Source organism: Cheilinus undulatus, linkage group 16 (genome assembly GCF_018320785.1).
Source record: "Cheilinus undulatus linkage group 16, ASM1832078v1, whole genome shotgun sequence".
Taxonomy (NCBI): Eukaryota; Metazoa; Chordata; class Actinopteri; order Labriformes; family Labridae; genus Cheilinus; species Cheilinus undulatus.
The window spans coordinates 41619467-41644161 of record NC_054880.1 but is presented as its reverse complement, the minus strand read 5'-3'; the positions used below and the strand labels follow the sequence as shown (position 1 = coordinate 41644161).

Genomic DNA, 24695 nt, shown 5'->3' with positions numbered 1-24695 from the left:
TTTAAGGTATCATTGCTTGTAGATGACTCTGCATTAACGGGTAAGGCAAAGCCAGGGTTTTTCTCTGCTAGTTTTACTCTGAACTGACCAACCTCCCTCGTAATTAAAAGGTCAGACGTTCAATAGTTATCTGTTCTTAAGTCATTAAGTAAATTGGCTATTTAAAGTTAAGGTTGCGTATCAACTTTAAGAGTACTTTGTGAGTCCATCTGTGAGAGGATATCCAAGAGAAAGCAATTATGTTTGCTATTAAATCGCAGATATCATGTAGCATCTGTAAAGATCACTGTCAGTGTCTGTCATATGGCATAGAAAGGAGGTTATTAAAGTTATTATGAAACGATTATATCAGTAGTCATGCAGTTATTGTCTCCTAACACAGTTTATGTGCTTCAAACCCAGGCAGTGCGACATTCTGATCTCAAACATAAAACAGATAAACACATAAATAAATAAAAAAAGGAACACAGACACTCATATAGGCATAAAGCCACACTGTAGGCACTCAAGTGTACAAGTGTATGGACACACACACCCCCACACACCCCTCTCATCTCCATAATTACTGTATAGTCAGCATGTTTGTGTCTGGGGGTGACTCTCAAAGTGAGATGTTCACAACAGCACAGCTGAACTCAAGCTGGGTCCTGTCAAAGGCCCGACACTGATAGCATTATACATGTAATTATTCACAGTTAAGTGAACTGCCTACTTACTTTTAACATAATGGAATTGGATGAGTAAGCCATATCTATGCTGGCTGCTCATTTCATAACTCATATGACACTGCAAACCCAGAGGAAATATGCCTTCCAATTTGTCTTAATTAGTCCTAATACGGCCTATCTATTATTGGTAGCCGGACTCAGATTTCTTTTTGGTTTGGGCATAATCTCAAAGCACACCTGAGCTCCCTCTGAGGCGCATTAGCATGCTGCAGTGCAACTGTTAAGAACTCGGACTTCTAATAGATGGCTCATGGCTTTGCAAGCAGCCTGCCATTTTTCTTCTCGTCCATAAAATATTTGTTTGGAGTTAATGAATGGAGAGCTGCCCGGCACTTCTGCAAAAAACTTGATCAAGACGTTGTGCAAATGAGGAGTGAAGGAAAAGGCCGGCGGTCTAGTGGTGGGAGATGGCAGTGTGTTTGCGTGCGTGCGCGGTATGTGTGTGGCTACGTGGCGTGGGGAATATGAGAGATGTCAGCCTGGCCGCTGTTCCTCTTCTGGCGGTGTAAATGAGATGCGAACCAGCATGCTGCCCATGCCAGAGGAAAGTACACCTATCAAGGTTGACTAACTCATCATGGTTCTGCGCACCGAGGCTCGGCCGATAAGAGGAGTGTGAGCAAGTGCGCGTGTGTTTAAATCTTAATGAAACTGGCCCTCTGAAGGTCAGTGCAGAGCAAGCGGGGACTCTTTCGTCTGCCGCTAATGGCGTATTAATGATTCAAAGAAGTCTCATGCTCACAGGTGGCCACCCAAGCACCCCACTGACATACACTCCCACCTAACCACCCACACAGATGCACACGAGAAACAGTGTCACAGGCGGTACATAGACATAAGAAACTCATTTAAAAGACACATTGACCAGGCATAGACAGGGTTTGTGGATGTATTCTGATGCTTGATTTGGTAAGAGTGAGATGCTCCTGACAGGTCTTAAATTGCAGAATTTGGTCTTATTACCATGCTATGATTGATTATCCCACAGTGATAAACTGTTTTGAAAACAATTTTAAAAAGGTGCACATCAATTACCAGTATTAATTAGATTCAGGCCAATTACAGCAGGCATAATGAAGATATTTCTCTTAGGATTTCAGACAGTATTTAATGCACAGCATTGGTTTTATTTATTAGGTACTTGGTCTTTAAAGATTAAAGTACAATAGTGAATCAAACAAATAAAAATATTGATTTTTTCCATTACTTCTTAGCTCACTTGTTGGAAAAACAATGGTTTAACCTTTCAAAACAGCAGTTTAGCTTACAAAAGGGCACCTTAATGAAAAGAACAGTGAGTGGGAGCTTTACCCAGAGCTCTTAAAGTATAATCATTAAAATTTTCAAGGTACTGCAATGTCACCACAGTGCTGTTAAATATAACCAAGGTTGGCCTCTTTTTGGAAATCGTTCTACTGCAATTTTGATCTGCGCAGACGCCAGTGTTTGCATTTCAGGGTCAATTCTTCAGTGATAAAGGGGTTTGGGTTTTGTGTTCATAGGGGGTTGAAGGTGCAGGGGTACAGCGGGTTCCCATCCCGCATTTGGGCAATGGTCTTACCTTGAATGTGGACATGGCTGGGTCCCTGCTATACCTGTCTATGGTGTGGAACTTGGACGAGTGGTTGAGCTCATGGTACAGCTCAGAATGTCTTTTGCGAGTGTGCATCACTTTCTGGAAGGGAAAGAAAAGGAAGGGACAGCAAAAATGAAACAAACTGAAAAAAAAAGAAGGAAAAAAAAAAGAAAAAAGCAAATGGAAGGGAGGCCAACAAAAGGGCAGGCAGGTGAAGAGGGTAATGGGCAAGAGGCTGAAGGACTGCAGTGATGCCAGCCATGAAAAGAGGTTAGAGAGGTACGCGACAGATCGATCGATTGCTGGCTCATGCTCATACATCATCCACTTCCCCAGTCTTTAAGAATTTGGCACCTGGGAGTGCTGCAGAGGAGTTCTTTAAGTGAATATTTGGCAAAAATGACTGACAGAAATGCCATTGTTACAGACTGGTGCCTGTTAGCTGGTGGTCCTGATTCTGTCTAACTCATTAAACCTCCAACAGATGGGCTGGAACGTAACTCTTGCCCTAGCAAAAAGGATATCGACAAAATCTGCCTTTCCCTATTCTGACTATGCCTGTCCGGATGGGAAGCTGACGCCAGATCTTTAATTTTCTGACAGCAAACTGCATTCGTCAGTGCCACTGCTGTTGTCTCTCTGTGCTAATGGGCAGCGCGGGAGCTGCTCGGCAGTAGCTAATCGTCAAAGCAGCTCAGGAGGTTGAAAGTGACACAGGGGCAAGATGCCAGCACTCACACCAACACACTTACTGGCAAGGACTGGCTCTTAGCACCGTCTCCAATTACTTCAGAGTGGGTACTCTCATCTCCGCTCAGCTAAGAGGGTGCTACAAGTTTCTTCCTACGTGCCTTTTTGCTGCTTTTTTGTCTCAAATATTCCTTTTTTCTTTTTGGCAGACCATTGTCTGAGTCATAGTGTTTCAGGTTTTCATGAAAGTTCGATGACACTCCAGTAAAGTATGATGTCCTGTCAGGGATCAACATAACCTATAAAATAAAACACTAATTGTCCAAAGTACCCAAGCTTTTACTCAATGATCAGTTCACTTATCACAAGAACCTTAATGCAGTTGGAAAAAAAGAATTTAGAAAGTAGAAATGACAATATTTCTTAAAGTAATATCTTCATGTCGAGGTCAGACTACATGTAAGCATGATTGAAGCCAAATACTGGCCCCCAAGAGCCTAATAGTTTACTACATTTAGCATGTACCTTGGCTTAATCCAAATTCAGTTTTTGGCCTTACCACAAAGCCCTGCCCCTCTGTTTTGCACTTTCACTTTTAAGGGCAAGGTGCCCCAATTCCCCAAGGATGCCCTTTGGACAAGGTCAAAACCAAGTGCTATGTGAAATCTCCCAGAACATTGTGAATCCCTGGTATATCGTAATCTGTTTTTGTTTACTTGATCCTGAACAAGTGTTTCAAAAATCTTGCTTGTAATAGAAATGTCTGGTTTTGTTGTGTCTGTTTACATCAATGCTGTCAATGACTTCTGATGACTTATCAGGAACTTGAAGGGTTGTCCCATTTTATAGGGGAAGATTTAACCTCCACCTTTTGTAACCTTGTTTCAAGGAGCAATGGGGGCAGTAGAAAAGGAGGAGGAGAAAAAACTTCTAAACAGGTCTGAGCAGGTCTAGTGCAGGGTGTACAAAGGTATACAGAGTATATCAGCTTAGTTTTTAGTCACTGTAGAGTATGGATGAGAGCATTGTAATGCCACTTTCCAATGTAACAAGGGGAAAACAAGCCCTTAGACTGAATGGCGGAAGGCTAGAAAAAAGTGGTGACAGCGCATTTAAAAGCCATTTTGTTGTGTTTGTGCCTGAAACAATGAAAAAAAAAATACTATGAAACATGTCTTGTTATTCTCAAACAACAAAAGAGTGTCAAAGAAGAGATCTGTGTCTTTTGGCTGCAACTAGAAAGGTGTAAAGCAGGCAAACATTGGACCGGTATTGTGCTCTTAATGTCTTTAAGCTAGCGATTGCACCAAGACACCAGGAGCTGTAGTCTGTCTGCCTGTTCAGAGTGTTTTTTGACACATAAAGTAACTTACTAACCACATTCAAGTGTTAAGATCTAACACAAATAAGGTATGTGATGGTGGTTTATGACATCTCCAGTCACAAGATGGGACTGTTTGTCTAGTTTAATGGAGAGAGTCTGAACAGACACTCATGTACATCAATAAATTCATTGACAATGCAAAGTATTTTTTTTTTTCAGAAATGTCCAACATTATATTATTTGGCTCCGAATAACCATTTAAGCATATGGTGTCCATATTTTAAGCCTTTGAATCTCTAATGACCCAATCTTTCCCATTTACTCCTATTCATTTTTATGGAACGTTTTCCCCCAAAAAGGGGCAGAGCCGGCAATGTTTGGGCAAAGTACCAGCATGGGTTGCTCTTATCCATACCCACTTCTGTATCACCTCTGATGCACATCATTCAGCAAAATGTTGCATTTTCTTCCCCTTAACTTAACTTTAAGGGACAGTCAGAGTTCACCGGGGCACAATAGATGGTGGTGGCACTGCTTCCTATCACAAGGCCACATCTGGGACCCCCCTTTTCCTTTTACCTCCTATGCTGTCTTCCATCATGCCAGCGATGTTGACCAATGAAAGAGCGCTCTGCACAAGCAAACAAGACAGTCTGGCTGCAGATTGTGCATCTCTGATGGCCACTCTGAGACTGTTCATCTGAGACACCAATCTATTTCAGAATGAAAGTTCTTTTGTATGCTGGTTTAATGTATTTCAAGTTTTAGATCTGATTCTTAATTCAACCTTTTCCATAAATAAAGTCCGGGAGTTACATTCCTTAAATAACCACATTACAAACATTTTAGACTGAGAACATTTCATAAATAAAATAGAGGAAAAGGTCAGAGGTCTAATCCAGGATTTTATTATGTATAGGCATGTTTAAGAAGTAGTTGTATGAACGGTGGCTCACTTTAGCTTCATGAGCTTAAGCTAAAGCTAAGTTACTGAAGCAAGCTATGTAACTAACCTTACTACATAAGACGATGTAGCTAAGTTAGCTTAAGCAATGTCAGCTTTAGCAAACACAACTAAAGCTAATGTAGCTATGTCGAAAACGTAGCCATATAAGCTTACATAGCTACTTTGTGAGCTTATGTAGCTACATAGAAAATGTAGCTATTTTTGATTTAACCTTTATTTAATCAGATAAAGACCCATTGTGATCGAGATCTCTTTCACAAGGGTGACCTGGCCAAGAGATCAGCAGCACACGTCATAATAAATAATACATATTCAAGAGACAGATAATAAATAATACTTTAAAAACATAAGCTTACATAGCTGCCTTGTGAGCTTAAATTTAGCTATGGAGCTATGTTACCTACGTAGCTTACTCTAGGTACTCTTGCTTCATTACAATGTTTTCATGGAGGACAGGCTTTTGTCTTGTAAGAAGACTGTTTAAATGGCTTTAAATGTTTTGTAATTAGGTTTTGCAGGTCAGCTTTTGCTATCCCAACCATTACCCTAACCCTTAAGCTAACTAATTCAATTTTATTTAGAAAGTTTTAGGGTGTATTTCCATTCTGAAATAGACGGTGTCTCAGAATAACGGTCTGAGAGAGCTGCTATCAGAGATGAACAGTCTGCAGTCAGAGCTCTCTCCAAGCAAAGGTCAAAAGCATAATCAAACCAAAAGGCTAAGTGAAAGAAGAATGGCGAAGCTGGTGCTGCAAGATGAAACCATGAGATAGAGGAAAAGTTTGTCTAGCTCTGGCAACAACATCCCTGCCTTTATGATGTCTCTTTGAGGGACTACTACAACGGAGTGAAATAAATGATGCACTTCAACAACCTACTGTTAGCACGACCATAACATCTGGATAGTCAAAGAGTCTTCTTTCCCAGCCTGGTCTCAATGATTGGCAGGGTACCAACATGTGGTCTTCCATATCTGCTCGTTGAGTAATGGCATAGATGTATGGCTTTGTAATTGTCTAATCTGACAGTGACTGTTGTAACAAACGGACTGATGGAATAGTCTGACCTCGGCATTAGATTCCCAACGATCCCAGCTTGGGTGAGCTCAAAATTTGATTCAAAAAAGTTGTGTTTCATAAGAGAAAGGCCTTTTTTTGGGGAAATAAAGGATACAGAATTCTTGGGTCATGAATGAACAAAAGTAAGCCTTTAGGTTTTAATGAATCAGTATCTTTTTCAAGTTGCCAAACTTAAAGTGTAATGCTAAATCAATGGAGTGCTCAGACAACTATAATTTCCCCTAAAAGGCCACATTTTTAATTAAGTTTATAGTTGCTTAGAATGGTTAAAGTTGTGTGATATATATAAAAAGTTCATTTTGACTGTCTAAAAGCAAAGATAAACTTGATTAAGAAAGACTGCACAGATGGAAATTGGTTTACCTTCCATTAAATAATGGAAGTGTACTCTTCTCCATTTTAATGGTTCTCCTACGCCAACCACTTTCTCAAAAGTCAATATTCATTTAATGAGTAAAGAGCTGATTTTGGAGCGAGCCAAACTCCTTGAGCAAAATTCATGCAGTGGCTGCAAATGACTCACCAGTAAATTTGCCAGTTAAGTAAAAAAATAAGCCATAGTCACTGTTAGTAGCTGGTCACCACACAAACTTTCTATATGACCAATACATCTCCAGAATGGAGGGTGAATCTCCAGTCTTTAAAACAGCCTGAATGCAAATAAATTCCCACCAAAAGGCAGCGATGCCAAGGGAAGTACGGTCTTATATTGTGAAGGGATACTTGCTAGAGACTGGAGATTCACAGGACACCCAAACAAACTGACACACTGCCAAAACCATGTTGTTCAAACAGATATATAACCAGCCAATCGACTACGATGACCCATAACTGAATACTTGAGGTCATTCAGACACAGAAAGCGATCTACTTTGCTGTTTCTTCAACCAGGACCCCCACAATAACATGGCAGCATTGTTTGATGTAACTGCACATGTCAGTGGGATGTTTCCAGGGAGCTACAATTAATTTACTGGGACTGAAATGACAGTTTTAAGGCCATTGTTGGAGAAACAGCACACTAAGAGGATCCTAAACAGTTTTACTTCTAGATGCAAGGGAAGAACAGGTGCTTAGGAAGGGGTTTAGCGATGCTTTTTGCTCCTCTATGCGTTACTCAAGTCCTGGCAGAAGCACAAGAAAAGCAGAGACAGGCTGATGACAGGGAGGGGAATGTCCGAGATCTTACCTCGAAGTCCAGCTCAGAGTACCGTACTCTTTTCCTCTGGAAGAGGATGGGGGCAGGGGGAGAGAAGACAGCATCAATGACCACCTCTTGACCGCTATTTAACTCAAGCTATGAATCTGTGGGTCTCTAGAGCCTTTTTTAGTAACAAGAAGATGAGTAATATGCACTACCTCCTCTACATGATACAGATATCCCTACAAATGTCAAGGCAAAGAGGAAATTATTCACTCTATTTCAATGTAATGAGATTAGTGAAGTGGAATAACGCTGAATTAGAATGAAATAATAATTTCTCGGCTCACACACCCTCAAATACAATCATTACAACCCTGGCATAAATCTCCCCTTTTGCTATTTTTGGAGAATTTGTTGGAGACATTCCGATTAAGAAAAGCTGCAAAAAACTCATAAGAGATTGGTTTTCATCCTCTAATCTTGTTTTGGACCCCTCCGCTTTCCTCTTAAGTGCCTCCACAGCTATAGCAAGTGGCACGCAAGCTGCCAATTTAACAGCTGCAGACATTTCCAACTCATCTGGCCCTGACATTGCATTACGTTCCATCTCTGACTTCCTATCTGGCTTTCGCTGTCTGCCAGATTTGCATTTGGCAGGCGGTGCAGCTGCTCTCTACAGTTAGTTAAAAGCTATATTCGTTCCTTGAAAGGGCAGAGTTGCTGATCTGATGCTATGGCGGCCGAGGTTTCAAAAAGGTAAAGGGATGCAAACAGATAAAAGTGGCAAACTTCTCCAGGGAGAGGTCCTGCGCACTCTGTGGATTTCACTGCAACCAGTTACTTCTGCAGAAACCCTTACCTTAAACGGAGAAATTCCGTGACTGACTTTGCTTTTTAGTATGGTAGACATGCATCATGCATATACAGGTACTGTATATTGCATGTTTTGGTGATGACACATACAATCACTCATACATTATTCATAAAGAATCCTTTGCCTCTATGACTTTCTACTTTGGTGGCTTGATAGTCCTACAAGCAACCACAGTCACATCATTCCACGCACTTCATGTACTGAACCCAATAACCCGGCCTCCTGTAGCCAACAGTTTCCCACAAACAGGCACATAATTATATTCAAGCCATGGTTCTCAACTTTCAAGTAAAGACCCAAACGGAGGTTGCAAAGCTATTTTAAAATAAGGAGAAGGTTAGGCGACCTCGAAGTCATGTACTAACCCTTGTTGGGTTTGACGTTAGTTTATAGTGAGCTATTTTTAATTTGATATTTTTCTTATTCCTCTGCCCCTTACCCCCAACCTTTAGGGTTCTGTCACCTGACCCTAAACCTCTATAGGTTTTCTTTAATTCATGGTGTGTTATTTCCTATTCCCCACCACTTTTACCTAACCCTAACCATTTGGGTTTTGTTGCCTAACCCTGACCCTCTGTGGTTTGTCCTTGGCTTGTGGTGAGTTATTTTTCATTTCCCTCCTCCTTACCCTAACTTTTAGGGTTCTGTTGCCTAACGCTCTTGAGGTTTTTGTTACTTTGCGGTGAGTTATTTTTTATTCCTCTCCTTCTTTCCCTAACCCTAACCTTTAGGTTTTTGTTGCGAAACGCTAACCCCCCTTGGGTTATACTTAGATTGAAGTGTGCTATTTTTTAAATTCATTTCCTCCTTACCCTAACCTTTAGGGTTAGGGTCCCTGCACCTAACCCTATCAAGATTTTCCTTAGTTCATGGTGTGTTAAGTTTAAATTTACCCCCTCAGTAACTTTTTAATTTTCATTCACAAATAGAAAATATAAGTCATTCTGGTTCCAGCTTGGGTAATGAAACTTTCCCAGCCCACAGTCAAGGTTGCCTCATTATAGAGGTCTGCAGCCAGATCCACTTGGAAATAAGTGGCATAAAGTTTATGATGTGCTTCTATTTTGAACATGTCTCCACTTCTTTGTCCCACCGTTCTTAACTCAAGACAGAACCATTCCACAATAAAAGCATGTGGTTATGATAGAAAACAATTAGGTTTTTGGGTTGTAATCTGTCATTAAGAAGGCATTGATGGGTCCTGATGCAAGACCAGTTGAGAACCACTGTGTTACAGCACTCCCTTAAATGGTTCTAATAATGCTCTATGGTACTTTTCACGCCTTGACTAAACCATTTAGAGTGTAAATTTATAAGCCTACCTAAAAATCAACAGTGAAATGAACACTGTGAGCACATTTGCCTGATCCCTCTATTAGGCGCCACCATATCTGAATTAGGGTGTAAAACACTGCTGTGATTTAATCTTGAGAGGCACGCTCTGATATCCATCTCCAAATCAAGCATATTCAAACAGGGTGAAATTGCAGCAGTAAATTACGTCCCACAGGTTCCCATGAGGAGTTTTCTTTTTTTACAGAGTACACTTGTAACTCTTCTGACAGTGATATTTTATGACTTTTAATGACTCGTCCTCAACGTCCTCAGCCCGACTTAATGAAGCATCTGCACTTTTTGGGTGAAAGTGTCGTTTCCATCTCTGTAATCAACCTTGTGAGTCAGCAAGATGCCAAGGGGGGAGAGAAGATCCAAAGTGTTCGTGCATGTGTGTTTATGTGTCTGTGTTTTTGTGTGTATGTGAAATTAAGGTGGGCTGAAAGACATTCGCCAGGGGTATTTCCTTGGATCCTGCCTGTCTCAGTCCATCTGCTAGGCCACCTTGTACCGTAAGGAAGGGGTATCGCACACAAAACACACTGGCGGACACACAACACGCACATACTGATCTGGGAAGAAGATGTCTGTTATAAGAAAAATATCTAATTTTAATGCCCATAGTGTGAGCCAAAGTCAATATTACTCAGCTGAAATGGTTAAAGCAGGCTGTTCTGAGCCACACATTTAACTGATTATACAATATATTTGACACATGGTGATAGAATAGAACAGAAATTATATAATAGATACTGCTTAAAATGTTTTGATGCCACATATTGCCTAGACATGTGCCATGATTTTTGAAAATGTAATTGTTTATTAATTTCTAAAAATTAACTGCTTCCCTGCACCTCACCTAAAATACATTTTGCCATTATTTTTACCAACATCCGGTTATTATGTGACACTTCCGCCAGATGGTGGCACATATGAAAGCTGCTTGCTCACCAGGCCTGCCTACAGAAATGGCTGGGCCCCTGAAAAGCCCGGCGAATGGGCCCGCACAAAATGTGGTTTATTAATAAAAATGCATGTGTGATGGATCAGTAGCTTTAGTGCAAACCCTCTTTGATAACATTTATCCTTTTTTTGAAGCTTAAAAGTAAGTTTACTAGTTATTATTTGGTTAAAATTATACCTACAAAGTTGCCTCTGTTTCTGACTTTTGAGGTCATGGAATTAAATAGTACTTGAAAGGTTGACAAAAATGCTTGCAGAAAGGCCTTTCAGTTTACGATAGTGCCAATATGAAACTCTCATTTAGACATTTTACCCCATACCATCACTTTTATTGTATTTTCATTTTGCTTTTAATTCTGTTTTACCTGATGATGATTATTATTTTACTGATTCTTACCTTATAATTTTTGTATTCTGATTAAATACCTATCCCTTTTTATTTGATTATCTATTCTTACTCTATCAATTCTGTTCTCTTCTGTCTCTTCCTTATATCTTATATGCTCCTTCATCTCTGGTCCTAGGTCTTTACATATGTAGCTGGGTTCCTGGCTGCCTGGGTTGGTCTTGGTTAATCAGGGTTTTATGATTTGTTACTAAACTCAAGTTTAATGTGCTTGTGTGTCTCCTGGGTTCTGATGATGTTCGAGTTAAAAATGGGCTCTCATGCTCTTCTAATCAAAGTCACTATTCTCAACATTGTCCAGTAAAATCATTATTAACATTATTAGCAAATTGTGCAGCACTACTAATTAATATCAAATAGCTTCAGGTCTGTGGGTTCAGAAAGGGCTCATTGTGCTATAAGAAAAAAAGTTTACATTTCACTACAGGACACTTTTTCCTGGAGCAACAAACTACTCAATGAGGATTTTTGTTGCTTTGATAAGAATAGTTTTTATTTTGTGTCAAAGTAAATTATGGTAATTATAGCCTAACTCTACTATTCACAATGTTTTTGCTGACCTTCACAGGCACTCCTTTGAGGCAAGGTTATAATAGTTTTAAATTTTGTATTAGTTTTTAATTTTTTTACCGCTGGTTTTTTAGTTAAGTTTCTATTAAGAAAAAACATTGTTTTATTTAGTTTTTATTAGTTGTTGTGTGTGTGTGTTTTTTTTTTTTTTTTGGCAATATGAAATACAGATGAGGAGATCGGGAGATACTGATCAGGCTCCCAAAAGGGCTCTTCACTTTTTATTTTATTTACTCCATTTTGATGTTTGTATAAAACTAAAGACCTAAAATCACCATTCTGGGAAGTCTTCTTCAATCAGATTGGCTGATTTTACTCTCTCTAGGCTTGGGTGTACATGCTAGTCAGTCTACTTATGTCAAAGGCTAAACTAAGGATCTTTTGTCCCTAATTTTATCTTATTTTAGTTTAATTTAATTCAGTTTTAGTGAGTTTTTTGGTTGTTTTTTTGTAAAGCTTTGTTTTATTTAGTTTCAGTTAACAAAAATTATTTGACATTTTTGTTTTAGTTATTTGGTTTGTTTTCTTTAACTAGTATAACCTTGCTATGAGGTTGGGCCCTAGAAAGTTCTCCTCCTTTCCCCTCTTATGGGCTGCCCTTATTGCTAACTGCTGATAAATGACAAAAGAGGAAGAGGGCAGTTGTGTAAAACTGTAGAGACGCTAAAAAACAAACTTAGCAACATTTAAATCAAAGAACTACCTATTTTACATAAATTGTTACAGAATCTTTCCAATAAGTTATCAGTTTTACTTCAGAAAATGTCTTTTTACTTAAAACTATAAAATTAAAATTAAAAGGACACAATGATAAATCTGATCGCCTATCATCGGCAGTTCATCAAACTAACAAGTTAATCTGTACACACTGTCCATTTGTGAGTCTTTACGATCTCCTCACTTAAAAACCAATTTTTCCTGCAATGTCTATTTCTCACAGTGACTCCATCAATTTCAACAACACATCAATTAGTGTGGTATAGAAATCAGCATCTCATTTTCTGCATCATGATGCATATTAGTTTTTTCCTTATCAAAGTGTCACTAAATTCAATGAAAACATTGGTTCTTGCATTCTCTTCTTTAAGATGTTAGGAAGTGGTAAAATTCGTGTCATAGGCCAAATGAAATGTTAACATTATTGACCTTTGTATTTTTGCAGAAACCTTTCACTCCTAGCTTTCTTCTCTTTGTCACACAACCACAACATTCACAAGCCCAAACCCAAAGAGTGTGCTCAAGCAAAGGGTAGACACAGTGAGGGAGCTGCCACAAGGATCCCCCTCCACCCTCATTCCACAACCTCTTACCCACCTCCAGAGATCCTGCAGAGACGCTGGTGTTGGCGTTGGTGCTGCCCAGGTTGCGTGGTAGAGTCCTGGTCCTCTCCACCGTGGTTCCCCCTGTCAGAATCTGTCTGACCGATGGCCTCTGGCCAGGCTTCAGCTGGAGCGAGTGCCCATGGGAGTGCATGTGTCCTCCGTGGGGGTGCACTATACCCCCCTGATTCATCATGTGGCCGTGACCATGGGGTATGGTTTTGATCGTCCCGTAGGAGCGGTTCAGGTTCATGGCGATGTTCATGTCGCCCACACTTGACGGCACAAAATCCGCCGGGTAGGCCTCGCTCTCGGCTGGGTGCAGGGTGAGGGGAGAGGGAGGAGGAGGGAAGGGGGGGTCATCCACTGCGATGTTGAGGGGCTTGTCCTCGCCCCCCAGTCCCAGGCCTCCTCCTTGGGAGGAAGACGCTGGAGGTTTGAGACTGACCGTCCTACGAGGTAAGACCATGTAGTCTCCCTCTCCACCTCCGCCGCCTCCTCCTCCCCCTCCACCTCCGCTTCCCCCGCTTCCAGCACTTCCGTCCTGGGAGGTGTTGGAGGAGGTGGGTGGTCGAGCCCAGCCCAGGCCGCTCTCGGTGCACAGGTAGATGGGAGCACCGCTACGCTGCTGCCCCTGCTGTCTCTGCTGGTCCACGTTCACCTCCTTCTTTAGCGGCGTCTCGCTCAGCTCGTTCAGACCACCAAGGGTTGGCACCTTTTGACAAAAAAATGAAATAAAATAAAATGTGTATGTACACATAAAAATCATATAAAAAGAACATTCAGCAAATTTTTCATAGGCGGAACCCTCATACTCAGCTCTGCTGCTCATCCTACAAATGCATGTTCCTTACAAATGTGGCACCATTAAAAAGGGAAACAAACAGGCAAATGTGCTTAATTTTTGTGCAGCGTTTGTATTGCAATCCCAATAAATGATGTTCTTCATATTTGGCAAACAGATAAATATAGTTAAAATGTCTTCTTAAGCTTTTGCATGGTTGAATCAGAGACACAGTTGGGTTTTAATGCCTCAGAGGCTGTGTAAAACTAAGTCTCATACCTGTACAATGAGGTTGGGAGGGGGGATGTTCCCAGGAAGGGAGCTAAAGTTGACCCCCACTCCCCCTTCCTGATGCGCCGCCAGCTTGGGATCGTCCTCATCATCCAGGGAGATGCGAGAAAGAGTCCCAGTGATGGTTGCAGGGTTGCAGGTGTTCACCTCCTTGAAAATGACTGGAGGGAGACATGGGGAGATGAGGGAAGCCAAGGAGAGGGAGGTATTGAAGAAGATAAAGAACATTAAGAGGCAGGAGGAGAGATGGGAGAAGCTCATTTTAAAAGAAAAAGAGAAAAGGGAAAAATGACATGTTTAGATGGAAGTTTGTTTGCAGCTCAAAGAAAAGTTTCACTTTATATTTTGAGCTTACATTGCGCCCAGTAACTAAGATTTGTTTTTGTTTTTTGTACCTGACACTGCGACACTAAGTCTTGCTCTGTGTCAAAATTTGCTGGTGAGCCAGGATTTTTATTAGCTTGGAGAGTTAGCCACACCGCAAAATGCTGTGTTCTTAAAATGAAAAGTGGTCAAATTCCCTCATGAATGAGTCCCGTCCCAAATTCTGCTCACCGCATTATTGTTCTCTTTCTGTAGAAATATAAAAGCATGACTATAATTCACTTGTTTTTATGTTTATCTATGTGAGGGATTCTTCTTTTATGACATAATGCCATGAATAACCAACATAAAACTTCCTACATTGTCTCGTGGTTTGCTTTCATGCATGCTTTTGATTTAAAACAGTCCAAAAAGATACTTTCTACTGCTAGGATTACTTCTCCAAAATTAACAATGACATGCTGATGACAGGGGACGTTTAATCACAAGCTGACATCAATCTATCATCACAACTCAAACCATCTGGTGATTCATGCTGCATATCATGCTCATTCTGTCAACATCAGAGGAATAAATATCTACTCTGCGGCCCCACAATCCACTTCTGGACCAAAGCATGTAGAGCAGAGCATTTTATGTTGATGCCACAAAATGCCAGGCTTCATCAGAAGCTGAATCTGGATCCTGCTGATTCTGACGAACCAGTGAGGACACTGGCTGAGTATACAGGCTAATGTTTTCTGTTTTGTGACTGTTGCTGCAAAGTGATGGGAAAAGACTGGACAGGCTTTGGAAATCCAACCAATCCGAACCATGCACTTTTGCATCCAACAGCTAAAAACAAGGGGGCTATAGACGAATCCGGTGGCTGTTTTCTGTGTTACATTCTCAAACACTCACATAGTTTGTGTGTAACTGAAAGTTATTGAATGTCAAAGCAAGAGCTAGAAATTAATTATTTTAAAGCCTTAGGGGCAAAAAGCTAAATTAAATACACATACCACTCCTGTCCTTCCTCTACAATGTGAAATTCAAAGTGGAGTTTGGAAAAACCTTAGCTCAAACCTCTACAGGATTACCTTCTAGCACAGTGGAGGGCAACTAGTGGCCCGGGTGCCACATGTGGCCCTAATTCTCACTCCATGCGGCCCACAAGTCAATTTAAAATAATCATTAAATTGTACATACGAAGAAAACATGATAAATCTGCCATGACATTTAAAACATGAAAAATAAAGAAAAGAAATCTAATTCTAAGCTTTGGTTACTCATAAGGTTCCTGACACAAAGTTTTAAGATAAAACTGGCTGTAATAATTTTAGTAAAAATATTTTCTATGCATTATTAAATGCATTTGTTTAAGAAAGGAGATATGAAAATAAAATAAACTAAAATAACTAGCAGGTATTATGTTTAACCATTTTAGACCTGAGCTTTTATTTGGTGTCCATTTTTAATTTCTACAAACTATTTGTGTTCAGAAGGCCCCGATAAGTATAAAAAAAAACAAAACACCGCATTTAAACGAGTGGTTTTTGAAAATGGATGTCCTCTTACGAGGACAGAAAGTTTATTTTACTGCATAATTTAACTGTGTAACAAAATATGTGCAAAAATATCAGCGTTTGTAGAATGGTGCAAAGGCATTTATACTTCTTGGTCATTAAACAATAACCAAGTCCTTGTGTCATCAAATGAGTATTTGCTGTTCAGCTGTGTTTTGCTTGTTACCATTGATACTATTTGTCAAGTTGTCATGGCATAGCAAAGGAAACATTTAATCAAGCCTAAATTAAAAAGTTTTAATCAAAAAAAATAAATAAATTAAAAAAAAAAGGATTTTTTTTCACCTTGACCAATTTTGTGTGAAAATTGCCTTTGGAACAATTTAGCCACCTTTAATGTAAACTGAAAAATGCCATTGGCTTTTAACATGGCAGACAAAATGTCCCCAAATGAGGCTAACAGGTCTAAATAAAGCAAAATTAAGCTTAATGGTGCAGGAATCCACAATGTAGGAGATAACTGCATTCAAAAACAGTTTAAATTAGCTTTAGTTTTGTGTTTGGCTGATTTGATGAAGTGTTTGCATTTGAGTTTAAAAAATAAAAGGTTGGGGTCAAACTCATGCCAACGTTAACCCTTTGCTCCTTTCCAATTTGGTTATCCTCACTCTACCCCAGTTTCCTTCTATAGCTGCTGTCCTTTTAAATGAATATTTAAGCATTTTTGAAATTGGGTTGTGTAAGTGTTGACAATAGTAGTCTCCAGAGACATCAGGGTGCAGATCACACTTGGAGAAGCTGTCTTTACAGTGCAATGATGGGTACAGTTTCTCAGCAACATTTAATGTTTGAAGCGTTTAATCTGTCACTGAGAAAGCCTCTATGTTTTAAACTATTTTACACTGTAAGCCTCAGCTACATGTCCTTTCACCTCAGTGTATCCCTATCTTGGATCATCTGTTTGGGCATGTGTGCTTCAGTGGAGACAACAACAACACACTAAGCTTAAACAAAACTAAATCTGAGAGACTCAAGTGACGATCAAGGAACAACTTCTGCAGATGGAGACTCAGCAGGAAGAAAGAGAGAGGATAGAAACTGTTTAACAGGAGCGATCCTGGGTTACCTGTTGATGTAGGTGTGTATAATGGCTAAAAAAGCCATTCAAGTCAAAATTACAGACTACCTTTCCTCTCTTCTAATCTTGTAGGATGGATTGCACTACCTGCGATCGTTTGCTGTTGTTATTCCAATGGAGTTACTGCTGTCATGAGTGGGACTTCAGATCAGATCAGAGGAGAACGGTTCACAGACGCCTGCAGCCTGCATCACTCCCCATCCCGAGTTCCCTGCCTTACTTAACGTCGGTGTTTTACCTAACGTCAACTTTCCAAAGATGAATTGGTAAGACTGACCCTGAACAGAAGAGCTGAATGAAAATTTGTCATCCAAGTAAGTTTATGTCTGACACTTTATTCTTCTAATGGCTGATAATTAGAAAAGCTACAGTCGATAGTATTTACTCTCTGTGCCTCGACTGTTGAAGTGGAAAACTAAGCTTAAATAACTAGATTTTGTTGTTGTCTCTGTTGAAGCCTGCATGCCAAAGAGAGTGATACACTGAGGTGGAGAGCATGTAGCTTAAACCTGCTTTTCAAAAAAGTGCCAAAACCAGAGGCTTACTGGGTAAAAAATAAAACACTTAAAAAATGTTCAAAATAGTGTAATTTAGCCAACATTGTTTTTTTTGGCCCATTTCTACCAAAGATTTGCTAAATTATGTGGAAAACTGTATCCATCTGTAGCGCTGTATAGCCTAACTTCTCCCAAGCACATCATGCTTAAAGGGTACCTTACACAGCCCAACTTCAAAAACACTGAAATATCCCTTTAAAAAAACAAAAGATCTGAGTTTCATATTTCTAGTATTGTTGATGGCATTGATGGCAAGAAAAGCCAAGAAAAAAAATTGTTTGCACTATCTACAGTGTGCAAATGTTTCCACCTAACCCGGATTCGTCTATAGGGATTGCTGAAGTCTAGGGTTGAACCAGGCAGTGCAAAGGAGATCAGATGGGTGCAAAACTTACATGGGTGTCCTCTCTCTGCAGGGGTGAAGGGGGGGAAAGTGACGGCGTTATTATTTCAAAACAACACAAACCAGATTGTGGCACATTTGTAACACATCCAAAAACAGGCATACACGGGACTGCAGTGAACACATTGAGGGGAGTTCTCATCATGCACAATTAAACACAGTCCCATCCAAACATATGCTCGCTAAACACTTATTGGGCAGAATCAGTGTGATTGATAAAGCATAATGATTTGTGAACAACTGTGTGGAAATGTAGCACCTCGTCTCTTGTCAGCGCATCTGCATGCACGGCAGCGAGCTAAGAATGTAACAGACTCTTTGCAATGCTAATCCGCTGTTTGACAAAAAAAAGGAGACAAAGGAAGAAAAGGGGAGAGAAAAATGGAGTGGAATCGGGAGCTCACCTGTTTGGCATGCCAAGTCCACATCCTTCTCGAAATCCGTCTGAGAGAAGAAGGCATGGTGGGAAGAAAAGAGACAATGCGTGTGCATGAGTTACCAAATTCAACACATTAGTAGAGGCACAGGCCTGATAAAGAACCGGCTCTCAAAAGCTTATGCTGAATCCAATGACTCTGATGATGTATTTTCTCTCTTTAAAGGAGTATGTGATGTTTTGCAATGGTGACAATCAACCACTCGATCAGTAGAGTCCTTACTATAAGTCAGAAAGTGTCCCCTTTAAGCTACTGCAAAAAGATTTCACATTGTGTCTGTCTTGGTTATCGCACAGAGCAAATGTCTACCTGGCAAAATCTTAAAAAGATACCTTATTTTATGTGCCACCTACTCCATGTAAGCAGCCTCAGCACAAGATTTAACTACATAAAAAAAGTCCTAACACTGATAGTCTTGTTTACTTTTGTAGGTCATATACAAGCAAAAGTACTAAGCATAAAACACACTGGCGGGTCGCATCATTTGACCCGCCTCAATTGCCATCCTTCACACATACCGACAAAGGTTAAACTCCTCACTCGCCACTGCATTGCCAGGTGCTTGATACCAGAGCCAAAAGCCCGCTCAGGGATCACCTCTGCACCTCACCAGGTAAGTAAATAAACAATAGCAGTGGTATTTTACCAGCAGCCGAGGCCTCCTGTCTATTCTACTCCTGGAACAAAAGATAGTATTTCTTTTTCTGTGCCCTCAAACTGCCTCAAACAGAGCTGCTACTACGGCAGCCGAGAAGGACAAAACAGCTGTTCTCATGGGGAAATACTGGGGGCGTCCTGAATAGAGCAGTGACGTAAGTGCTGTGGTGTATCCACAAGCGTCTGGCTATTGCCAGTGTGGGTTTGCTCATAGAAAATAACAGGGCAGTCATTTTGATGCACGTCAGACAGCGCAGGTGTTTTCTGTGTTTAAAAGTCAGTCTGTGGCACAACTTCTTAAAAATATGAGTTTTTAAATCTAGGGATGTACATGATTAGGGAGGTAAATAATCAAATGTCCAGTCCTTTGGTCATTGTAATCTAACTCTTAATTTTCGTAATCATGTCATATCCACAATCTTGGTAATTTGTTGTCTGAATTGTTATGCAGCCAGCCACCACTAGTAGCCACTCTAGCTGCAATTAATGGCTACTTCCTTGCTGCCACAATGTTATAAAACCTGTATGTAAACAACGGTGAAAAGATGGCACCGATAGCATCTTAAAGGGACAGCACAACTGAGCAACTATTGATCCACAAATGCTACAATGGTAAAGTTGTATGTAGGCTGTGCCAGGCTTTACTCACATATAACCAAAGCATTCAGTGACAACATTCAGCCCAGTGCTAGCACTGCTAGCGTTAGCTACATTCTTCAAACCAGCTTCATCTTGTTTACCCACTACCACTGTGATCCCATCTTAAAGGAACAGTGCCACATTTTGACAATTTCCTTTGTATTTTCAGAGCTGTAGATTGGATTACTCACTGTTATCATAATTTAAGTTTTAACTGATTGGAAGGTATTTGCTCAGCAGCAAGAATACTTTATTAGGACCCCTGATCACAAGTTCACACACTGTTATCACAGGAAATTAAATTACATAACAATAAAACACTTCCATTTAACTGTTCCTGATAGCTTTTATTCAGTCATTTAATCTGTTTTTAAAGCACCAGACAAACAGACAAGACACTTCTTGTTGTCTTTGTTGTATTATTTTAGTATATTAAATTAAATGTGATGTACAAGATGCATTTCAAATGAAGTTTATTTATATTTAAAAGAATACTGCATTCAAATACACCAGCACACGATTCTGACACACACCCTGACTGCAATTATAGCTGCTAGCATCACACATTAGATATGAACTTATGCTACTGAAAACTTGCACCCTTTATTCTGTTTAGTAAGCAGCAATTTCACTGCTGAAAAATTGCTGGGCTACACAACAGAGCAGACAATGTTAGCAGTGCCACTCTTAACAGCTGTTCCCCCTTATTAGACCATGATCATGTATTTTAAGAAAAAAGTACCGTACTGTTCAGTCAACAAATCCTTGTGGGGCAGCTAGCAGAGGTGGGCCATGCGACTTGCAAGTTGTAGGTCGGTACTTCACAGCTATTGTTTGCAAGGCTGCCCAAAGGCATGAGTGGGCCCTAGAAAGGCCAAGTTAATGGTTACTGAGTAAGATGTGAATTAATATCAATGCAGGTAGATCCAAACTTGTACACCCCAACAAGGAGTTATGGGCCTAAGTAAGTAAGGAGATCCAATCAGAGGTATTAGTGGTAGCCTTTGGCTAAAATTTACCTAGAATTTTACCAGGCACTGATTAGATTTTGGCACTGACAACAAAAGAGGTATGTTACCAAGGCATTGTTGTGGTGAGCCAGCTCCATCCTTCCCTTAACCTTCTTCTTTTGACATCTTTAATTTTGAAAGTCCTGGTATGGCAATGCACAGTCCAAATTACAGGCCTGACAGTTAAGTTAATTTGCCAGCTTACTGTTACCTTAACATAAAAAAAGCTATTTTAAGGAGATGGGGTTTAAATAATAACTCAGATGTGCATTTTTGCTGCTCTGTTGTACGGTGAGGTTTTAGTTAAAAAAGTAAAATATGATTGTCTTCTCTTATAGGAATCAACCAGGGTTTGTCAGCCTCCATGGGGCTGGGTCCCAGAAAGCTTTGCCCTTTATCCCCCTTATCGGTGGCCCTGACTCTGGCTTTGGCTGAGCTTAGTTGTAGAAGTTCAAACTCCAAATGATGAAAACAGATGGGACTAAAAGAGCTGCACAGAAATGGTACATTGTGAACTTTGCTGAAGGCAATACTGCTAGACAGCTTAAACCTTTGTTCCAGCTGGGAGACCGTCAAAAAAAAACCACCACTGCAATTTCTGATTTGATGATTCTTGAGTTAATACTTGTTGCTTTGATTTTCACTCGCTCTCTACCACCAAATCCCCTCAAAAGAGCTCGATCAGTGTTCATTTCATTATTGTGACTTGTTCAAAGCCTTTTGTAGCCAAAAAGAATGCTAATAATGTAACAAAAAGCTAAACTGGTGACCTGCTGCTGTTTTGTTCATGATGTGTATCAGTTCACAGCGTCACATCCAAAAGCAGTGTTTGAAAGACATGAGCAGGACTCTGTGGAGTTCTGCCAGGTATGTAATGCTACTGTATGCTTCATCAGCCTCCTCGCTATCATTGGGACGGAAACAGGGACAGAAATTTACACAGCAGCAAAACTATTATCCACTGTGCCAATCCAAGCAAAATGTTGCCACCTTCTAGCTGAGTTTCCCTTAGACTGGAAAAATTCTGTAGGAATTTAAATGCTTCTGCAATTCATTCACACTGGTGACTGAAACGCTGAACCGCCGGAGCTTTATCCCGCCGTCACTGCTCAGGTTTCATGCAGATAAGGTATTTTGAGGTCAAAAAAAGCAGTATTTAGTTGCTTGGTTGTGGAAAAGCAAGGTGGTATTACTTCACAGGGGAATGAAACAAACCCAGAAGGCGATAGGTTAAAAGAAGAAAAGTGCTATTTTCAAAATGGCCACCCCCCAAGTTCCTCAAACTTTTGTAAAAGTGAAGCTCATTGCTATGCAGATGTGGTCCTCTTTTCTCTCACGATAGAGCCTCCTCCATTCCTCGGCGGGATTCACTTACAAAAGCCTTTGTTTGGATAATAAACTACAGATTTTAGACAGTTTGGGCACGCCACAGAGGCAAAGAGAAGAGGAAGGGAGGGAAATGAAAAACTGAGAGAAAGACTGAGTGAATGTGTGAGGGTCTCAGAGGAACGGAAAAGCTCTTAGTACGCAAATCACCCGCAGCTCCATAAATGGGTCTCCGCTAAATGGACGAATGCGGATATGAAAGAAAACCTCTCTCTCTCCCTTTACGTAGTCTCTCTGTCTCTTTCATTCAATTTGAGAAAAACAAATCATCTTTATTTTAACTATGAAGCTCACACACTTGCTCTGTAGCAGCCTCACAGATTAAGCACAGTGAGTCATCAATGTCAACTGTTTGGGAAAAACACCAAAAGGGAACACGGTCCTATTGTTGAGCCCTATTGACTGAGTAATGATGCTGTAGAACAGAGAAGACTGAGTGAGGTCACTGACAAAATCAACAACAAAGAAATTACCATTCTCTGAATCAATACAATACGCCCAAAGACAGACAGTTTTTGCATATTTGACTACACTACAAGAACTACTATACAAAACACAGCTAATACTACGTTTAAAGGTGGAATATGTGAACATAACACAAATAAATTAATCAAACTTAATCTTGTCTTCCCCAGAGCTATAAGTTTTATTCCGCTCTCATGTCTGTATGATGTGAAATTTGTGCTGGCAGATAGCTTGTTTTTTAAACTGCATACTACATACATCTTGAATGTAGTCCTTTGTTTAACAGCTATATGACTGAAAGTTGGTCGTTATTTTGCTGGGCCTGAGTTGGCTGCTCTCTGGCATGGAAAATCAGAGTAAACAACAGATAATGGCTAAACCCTCTACAAGTGTATAATTCCAATAATCATGTATTTTGCAGAAATGTACATTCACCTGTGAGATTTGAAGCCGCTATAGAAGGACTCAGAGAAAGTAAATCTACTGACAATTTACTTGCATCACTGTAAAAGTGGCAGAGTTAATGCTAATGCTAATGCTATTACCATAAATCCACACTGTTTCTGTCTGCCATTTCAACCTCGAACAAGTTGGCCCTTTGCATTGTGGGAAACAGTGCCAGTCATAAACAGGTGCAATGTATATTGTAAAATTTTACAATTTTACTGAATTGGTTTAGCTTATGAGTATTTCTGCCACCGGCCTATTGCATCAGTTTGAATACTGCGAGTACAGAAGCTAGTTTGTATTCGAAACAGCTTCTATAGCTCTATTCAATGTTACAAAACATGCCGACCGGCACCTCAGGGCCAATTATTTGTCTGATTTAACCATATTTGCATGACAAATTAAAAATCGAAATAAGCAGTTAAGCTAGCAGTTAAGCTAGCAATAGGTCACAGCTATCTTGGCTAAATCCAACTTGATAAATGTTGTCTAGCAGTGCCTCTTGACTTGTGACTTGGCACGTTATTCCATATTGTATATGTGTAAGCAACGTAAAATCAAAATAACCAATTTGAGCTTCTAGTCAAGCTAGCGTAGCTAAAACTGGAAACAGGAAGTAATAGCTAGCTTGGTTTAATCAGATATTTTAAATATGCTTACCAGAGCCTCTAAAGTTGTTACCTGGCAGACTGTACCATATTTGTAAAATGAACTAACAGTGAAAGTAACAAACAAGCAAGCAGTTTACGCAGCTTATCTCAGAATGGAAACAAGGTAAAAACAGCTAGCCTGGCTTGATCCACCTTCAAAAATACATATCTAGCCTCACTTTTAACTTTTTACTTGGCAAGTTACACCATATTTGTTTAATCAAAGATTACAGAAAATAAACTATTTGAGTTCGTAGTCAAGCTAGTTTAACTCAAGTCAGGGAACAGGGGGTAACAGCTAGCTGGGCTCTATCAAATGTTGTAAATACCAGCGGCTCTAAAGTTATTACTTGGCAGTTTATACCACATTTGTATAAAAAATAATAAATTGAAATTGACATTTTAGCCAGCACTAAAACTATTATTACTCAGATTGGAAAACGAAGGGAAACAGCTAGCTTGGCTTTGCCTAGCAGCATCTCTTACCTTGGCTAGTTGTACAATATTTTTTGAGCAATTAAAGATCATGCTCGCTTTATTTAAGACAGAAAACAGTAAGAAACGGCTTTCTTGGCACTATCGAACCTTCTAAGTTGTGCCTGCCAGTGCCTCTTGACTTTTACTTGACTGGTTATTTGTTTATGTTTATTTGTTAAAAGGATCCCCATTAGTTGCTACAGGGTAGCAACTAGTCTTCCTGGGGTCCGTCAAAAACAGCATTACGTTTGATATGTATATTACATAAGAATTCAAAATGAATCCGACATTTAGATTTCATATAGTCATGGTCGCTCACAGTTAAAACCCACAACCCACTCAGAAGCTAACATTGACGCTTGCAGCGACAATACCAACTTTATGCCATATTTATATATGCAACAAAACTCAGAATATGCAGTGTAGCTAGCAGTCAGGCTAGCTTACCAGATAGCATAAAAAATCTATCAAACTGCACTAATAACAACATACTGATAAAACCGAGTGCATATGTTCGCGAAGTGCTTTTATACCGAGTAGTATATTCAAA

General features: G+C 40.0%; 1 protein-coding gene across 1 annotated transcript in view; it reads right to left on the bottom strand.

Moving 5' to 3' along the window:
* adgrb2 (adhesion G protein-coupled receptor B2) overlaps positions 1-24695 on the bottom strand; it is a 344844-nt gene that overhangs the window by 14466 nt on the left and 305683 nt on the right. The window contains exons 28-33 of the mRNA XM_041809355.1: positions 18382-18421; positions 17970-17984; positions 14039-14211; positions 12971-13690; positions 7554-7589; positions 2290-2403 (exon numbers count right to left, since the gene is read on the bottom strand). Of these exons, the coding sequence (XP_041665289.1) occupies positions 2290-2403; positions 7554-7589; positions 12971-13690; positions 14039-14211; positions 17970-17984; positions 18382-18421 (1098 nt within the window). The remainder of the gene's footprint in view (positions 1-2289; positions 2404-7553; positions 7590-12970; positions 13691-14038; positions 14212-17969; positions 17985-18381; positions 18422-24695) is intronic.